This window comes from Spermophilus citellus (assembly GCF_964194105.1).
Source record: "Spermophilus citellus genome assembly, chromosome: 2".
In the NCBI taxonomy this organism is placed as follows: domain Eukaryota; kingdom Metazoa; phylum Chordata; class Mammalia; order Rodentia; family Sciuridae; genus Spermophilus; species Spermophilus citellus.
The window spans coordinates 95,448,922-95,456,204 of NC_138183.1; the positions used below are offsets into that span (position 1 = coordinate 95,448,922).

Here is a 7,283-nt window from a genome sequence, read left to right on the forward strand (position 1 = left end):
ATTGAAATATCTTTATTCTACCATGGCAGCCTTTATTTTTCAGGTGAAATTAAGATGACTTTTCAGAAGGATAAATATAATCAGACCCTCATTTCTTTTCCCTTTCTAGGTTGTTGAAACATGAATCCCTCTCTCTTCCTGGCCATCCTTTGTTTTGGAATGGCTTCACCTGCTCCAAAACTTGATCACAGTTTAGAAGCACAGTGGCAAGAGTGGAAGGCAAAGCACAGGAAAACATATGACATGGTTGGTAGCACTAAAACTGTCCAGAGGGACCTGGGAGAGAATGGTGTCTGTTGTAGGAGTATAGCCACAGTAGCTTCTAGAAAATACCTCTTATGAGGCATTCACCTAATGGCACTTATTGTGAGCCCAGTGAGAGAAAACACTCCCTTATTGTGTCTGAGCTTGGAGAAATACTTCCAGAAATGTAGAGTCATGCTTGGTCATGGTTTCTTTTCATATCTGGCAACAAATCCACTGGGTGAGCATAGATTGGGTTGTAAGTATAAAGAAAGATCATTAATGATATGTACTTCTAGAATGAAGAAGGACAAAGGAAAGCAGAGTGGGAGAAGAATATGAAAATGATTGAACTGCACAATGGAGAATATAACCAAGGGAAACACAGCTTCATCATGGCAATGAATGTCTTTGGTGACATGGTGAGTGGAGCAGGGGGATTGGTTAACTCTGTGCTTCCTCTACTCAGTTCTTTAAAAAAACATATCTTCCTTTCCAACATTTTATTTACTTTTCCTTGAAGACCAGAGCAGAATTCAGTAATATGGTGAATGGCTTTCAAAACCAGAAGCACAAGAAAGGGAAAGTGTTTCAGAAACCTCTCTTTGGTGATGTACCCAAATCTGTGGATTGGAGAAAGAAAGGCTATGTGACTGCTGTGAAACATCAGGTATGATACTGTTTAATTCAGACCTTCTTCCTACTGGAAAACAAAGAGTAATTGACATCTTTACTTTGGTAGATTTTGGAGGGACATACAGTTAACATTTTTTTCCTTAAGAAGAGAATATTCAAATAGATAAGCTGTTGTCAAAGTCTTGCTATTTGCTTTTTGTATTCTCCTTTCAGGGTAATTGTAATTCATGTTGGGCTTTTAGTGCAACTGGTGCCCTTGAAGGACAGATGTTCCAGAAAACTAAAAAACTGGTCCCATTGAGCGTGCAGAACCTTATCGACTGTTCTCTGCCTCAAGGCAATTATGGATGTTATGGTGGCCGAATGGATCATGCCTTCCAGTATATTAAGGACAATGGAGGCCTGGACTCAGAGGCATCCTATCCATATGAAGCACAAGTAAATGGATCATCTTGTGTTGTCATTTCAGCTTGGGTTTTGGAAAATGAAACACTTTCAGAGATAAGATGCCTTTTCAGAATTTACTTGCCATATGTTAGAATCAATCTCTGCAAACTCTTAGTGTTATCACAATACATTGTTAGCCTTTGCATAATTCTCTGATGAGATGGTTAACATATCTTACTTGCATGTAACATGGAGCATGTGAATAGAGTTCTAATGTGAAAAACTTTTTATGAACAGGTAGACCTAGGGGGTCCCATTAAAAATATATGAGCTAATTTTCAGTTTTACATCAACTGATAGGATTTTACTTCTTCAGATGATTTATAAGTGTTGACTTAGAAATCCTGCTGCAAACTGTTAAGGGTTGTGGTTCTAACTCATGTTCCCCAGGAGGTGATGGCAATAATCAACTCTCTTCCCTGTTATCATTAAAAGAACAGCCCCTGCAGGTACAGTCCTCAGAACTCCGTTGCTAATGACAAAGGCTTTATTGACATCCCAGAGGATGAGGAGGCCCTTATGAAGGCTGTGGCAACTGTGGGGCCTATTTCAGTTGCTATTGATGCAGAGCATGATTCCTTCAAGTTTTATAAAGGAGGTAAGTATTTTTTATAGAAATTGATGCATAAAAATTATAAAAGCACCATAACACACAAATATGATTGACCCTTTGGCATGCAAAAGTTAATGTAAAATTTTTGGTGCATGAATTTTACATATTCATGTTCATTTTATATGTGACAAATTTGTGTCTGATGTTCCCCTTTGACATTACTTGAAGTATATCCCCATGAATATTAGTGCCTCACAACATTTTTAAATAGCTATGTCATTAAATGTTTAGTTTACTTAAATTGATTTTTTTAATTATTGGGTAATAAAAAATTTTCCAACATTTTTATTTCTGTTATTAAATCTGAAAAGAGTATCTCAATTCAAGTGTTTTTGCATTCTATGCTATTCCCTAAGATTGACATCCTAGCAGTAGAATTATTTTCAAGAGTGACTTTTCATGTCTCTAGATACACGTTTTACTAAGGGATAGAAGTCAATTTGTATTTCTGTCAGTTTTATCTGAGATTCTTAGACTTAAAAACAATAGATCCTATTTTTAAGTCTGATCTGGAATTTGTCATTTCAGAGGATTGAGATGGGTGACAGGGTGGGTCTGTGTCAGATTGCTGGTGTCTCTCACCCCAGCATTGATTTTATTCTCCAGGAATTTATTATAATCCACACTGCAGCAACACTTCGCTGTCTCATGCTGTTCTGGTGGTTGGCTATGGCTTTGAAGGAGCAGAATCGGACAACAAAAAATACTGGCTCATCAAGAACAGGTATAAGTTGCCAGTGAGATACAAATATGCAAACATATTTATATTTGAAATTCAAAAGGGTATTCTGGTTTCCACTCAGCATTTAGATACAGGTCCCAGAAATCTTTATTTAATCTGGTTGGACATAGAACTACTAATGTGTGATTATAACATTAAGATGTGATCACAAGCTTCCTGGGGGTATTGGGGTATTATTAACATGGTATGTAACACTGTATTTCTAAATTCTGAATTTTTTATATATCTATAATACATCTTACTGGAAAAAATATTTTACTCTTGATTTCTCAGTCTTGTGTCATTGGTATTGCAATTATTTTTGAGTCAAGAATAGAGGTTATGTGCAGATTTAGACTCAAAAGTTTATACTGTGTGAACAAGAACATTTGTCTCTTCTGATTCCTTCTGTGAAGTCTGTGGCCTCTGGCACAGTGCTTAAATCTAGTGTCACTGTTAACAAATCCAATGAGCTTTATTCTCTAAGATGGAAAACTTGCTCTTCTTTCAGCTGGGGTGAAAAATGGGGCATGAATGGTTATATGAAGATTGCCAGAAACAAGAACAACCACTGTGGAATTGCCTCAGATGCCAGCTACCCCCTGGTGTGAAGTCATGGGCAGTGATAACAAATGCCTATAGTGGTGGCAACATGTATACAAGAGGGATTTCCATTTCAAACTGATCAGCCACTATTATCTTGGATCCAACATTTGAGTCATTCAAAACTCAGTATTGCTATGAATTCTGTGACACTTTATATTGATAAAATTTTATCACTACTCTACTGCCATAGATAGATTTGTATTATTGAGTCATCTAAATAATTTATCAATTTATTTGATTAATAAATTTTATTTTTTTTGCAAAGGTTGACCATCTTTCTGGTTTTATTACACTGATTTTTCTGATTTTCTTTTTTGTGTGTGTCTGTAGTCAAAACCTGTGATTAGGGCCTAAATATATAACTGAATTTGCCAATGATACACTAAGATAAGTAGCCTGATGGATTTTCCAGTTACACATATGCAGATCCTATGCCAGTGACTGTGTCTTTCCCAGTCCTTGATTGGAACAAAATTTGAGGTATGATCTAAAAGGACAAAAATAATTGCTTGATAAAAAAATAACTGTTTTGAAAAGTGAGCTGACATATATATGATTTCACTGCTAGGAAAGGGCCTGAGAGGTGATATTCATGTCACCCAAGATTATTGCAATCCAGTTGAATTATGGAACAAATGTCTCAGAGTCAGCATCTTTCAGAACTGCTGGTGATGAAATTTGTCATTTTAGAAATGCTGAGCATGATTCCTTGAAGATTTATATGATCATGTTGCAGTTGAGGAAGGATAGGACCCCAGGGGATTGCCCATATCATTTAATCTCTGGGTTCACAAGGGATAAGGGATAAATTCCCAGGTTTGAAACTGGTCTTTAAGAATGGTAACATGGTCTTGGAAGACAAAAGACAGGTAAAAGGATCAGAAGTGAGGGCCTAAGGTGTCATATAGACAAAGCTACATGATATATGAACTATTAAAAATAAAAAAAAAATAGAAATAAATTTCTTACAATATTGTGTTAATAGAGAACACAGAGTTCCATCAACTGTGGTTTTCAAATGTCTCATGTTCCCCTTCAAGAAAATAGAAAGGAGGGATGGTGATGGAAGTATTTAGTGATAGTATCTATCATCCTTGAGAAGGGAATGGGATGCTTAGCCAGGGTCTTAGTCCACAGAGCCTCTAGTAATCTGTGCCCAAGTCCATCTGGATTGAACCAGGTGTCATGATGTCTCCTCTGGTCTTCCTTAATATTTGACAAAATTTCTAACTTTTTGATTTAAATTGGTAGGTGTTACATCAGAGTAAAATTCCTCTGGTTTTATGTAAATGCAGAAAGAGAGAGAGGGAAATATTTGTGAGATTCTGAAGCCAAATCCCTTCTGCAGGTTGGGACCCAAGACTTTATGTAGCACCCACTAGACTTTATGTAGCACTCACTCTGTGGCAGTCATCACCACTGTGGAAGAGTCTTTCCTGACCTCAAGGAGCAGGTGCTGTTACGGAAAGTGAGGTGTTCAGGAAGGACTTTGATGAGGAAGGGACTATAGACATTAGCCAGAGCACCCAGAAAATGAGAAAAGACGAAAGCGTAAGCATCTGAGTAGACTAATGGTCAACACTCCTGAGAACACAGACTGTGGTTAGAGACTCTATGAAGTGATTGTGTTGAGGTGTTGAGAGACAAGGCTGCTACAGAATTGGTTTTTAGGATTCTAGGAAATAACTGATAAGGGAAGTGAAAAGGGTATTCTGAATCAGGGTTGGTGGCATGTATCTATAGTCCTGTGACATAAGGATCACTTGAGCACCAAGGAATTCAATTCAGGTTATCCTGGGTAACATAACAACTCCATGAAAAAAGAAAGAAAAGAAATGAAAAATTAAAAGAATACAGAGGGAAAAAAACTGTCCTGGTCATCTCTTATTGTAAAAATAAAACATCAGGAAACCCAGAAGCTTGAGACAAAACTTTCACACTTCCTGGCTGGACTCAGCTTGTCATTTGAAATTGTTTCCCGGCTGTGAATATGTATAGGTTTGTCTGGGCTGGACATCCACAGGGCTCTCTCAGTGACTGGTTAGAGATGCTGATTCTGGCTAGACAGTTACCTTGGACTGAGGACCAGAGCGCATATACAGGGTTTCTCCATGGCTTGGGGCTCCCAAAGCAAGAAATTTTGGGAACCATATATACATAGTTAAACTTTGACCAGTAAATTTTACAAACATTCACAATCACTCCAAAGTAAGTTAATAAAGTACTATTAAAAGACATGGCTTTGGGGGCATAAACTGAGGATTGGAATAGCTGGGTCAAATGGTGGCTCCATTCCAAGTTTTCTGAGGAATCTCTATACTGCTCTCCTTAATGTTTTAACCAATTTACAGTTCCATCAGCAATGTTTGAGTATACTTTTTTTCAAAACCCACATCCTCATCAGCATTTATTGTCACTTTTATTCTTGATAATTGCCATTGAGACTGGAGTGAGATGAAATCTTAAGAGTAGTTTTGATTTCCAAAGGACTTAAAATCAGCATACCACAGTGATGCAGACACATCAATGTTTATAGCAGCTCAACTCACAAGAGCTAAACTATGGAACCAACCTAGGTGCCCCTCAACAGATGAATGGATAAAGAAAATGTGATATATATATATATATATATATATATATATATATATATATATATATATATATATATATACACTCACACACACACACACACACACACACACACACAATAGAATATTACTCAGCCTTAAGGAAGAACGAAATTATGGCATTTTCCATATAGATGGAGCTAAGCAAAATGAGCCAATTACAAAAACAAAAAACAAAACAAAACAAAAAAAAAACAAAGGCTGAATATTTTCTCTGATATGTGGATGATAATTCACAATAAGTAGGTGCTAGGGAAAAATAGAGGAACTTTAGATTAGAGGGGAATGAAGGGAGGGGAGGGGGTGTAGGGGTAGGAAGGATAGTAGAAGGAATCAGACATTAATAGCCTATGATTACACAACTGGTGTGATTCTACATCATGTACAACCAGAAGAATGAGAAGTTATACTCCATCTATGCATGATATGTCAAGATGCATTCTACTGTCATGTATAACTAATTAAAACAACAACAAAAAAGACATGGTCTCTTTAGTACTACATTTAAAAGTTTCATAATTTATGTATTTCAGTGCTATTTTTTAAAATATTTATGCTTTTGACAATTATTTACTGGCCACCTTTTAGAAGGTATTGGTGTGTTGGACTAGGGGACACAAAAGTGAAGCAAATAATCCCTGTTTCTCTCTCTGAAGTCTACATTCTACAGGAGAACCAGTATACCATACCATGGCAGGAATCTATGTGCAAGTGCATGTAGCCTGGGCTCTTGGGACAGAGCACAATCAGAACATGTGTCTGCAACAAGCTGCCCTCTAGGGTTCAAGTAAATCCTGAGCAAGTGACATCTGATCTCAATTTCAAGAATTCATGTGTATATTCTCTGGGATGAGATATAAAGGGGTAGTTTCTCCTGTGCTATATTATTTTGACTTTTAAGTAATGAAATTTTATTATCTCAATGAGCTATCATATTCAGAAATTCATAGCTCTAGCAATAATATAACACAAAGATAAACTACCCCCTCATGTGCCATTCCAAATAATATACAGATGAACTCTTAGAATTGGGATCATCTACTTAGCTAGCACATAAAGAAAATATTATTATTTAAAGTTTTATACTAGAAGACTGGAAGCACAGAGTACCCAAATTACTTGCCAAGGAGATTCAAGCATTTTGTTTTTTTTTTCTATTATGCAATGAATCAGGAACTCCTAGTTCATATGGTTGGTAGAGGAGTAAATTAAATTAAATTATTTAAGACAAGTTTTGGTCTTTCAAGTGTGCACAAATGGGTTCTCTTGTTTAGTTCTATTTTCCCTCTTTCTGTGAGGATGAAATTGAAAATATATAAAGCAGCAATGAACAATTTGAAGTTAGGATGATAACAATGGAAGAAAATGGTCTTTGTTCATCTCTAAAGCC

At 36.5% G+C, this 7,283-nt stretch overlaps 1 protein-coding gene across 1 annotated transcript; it reads left to right on the forward strand.

The window, feature by feature from the left end:
• Window positions 1-120: 120 nt before the first annotated feature.
• LOC308641557 (procathepsin L-like) lies at window positions 121-3,271 on the forward strand (the record flags this gene model as incomplete). The annotated part of the gene is made up of 7 exons (XM_081280226.1): window positions 121-246; window positions 543-665; window positions 767-913; window positions 1,093-1,317; window positions 1,762-1,924; window positions 2,546-2,663; window positions 3,172-3,271. The coding sequence occupies 7 exons, from the start codon at window positions 121-123 to the stop codon at window positions 3,269-3,271; spliced, it is 1,002 nt and encodes a 333-aa protein (XP_081136352.1).
• Between the last annotated feature and the right edge of the window lie 4,012 nt (window positions 3,272-7,283).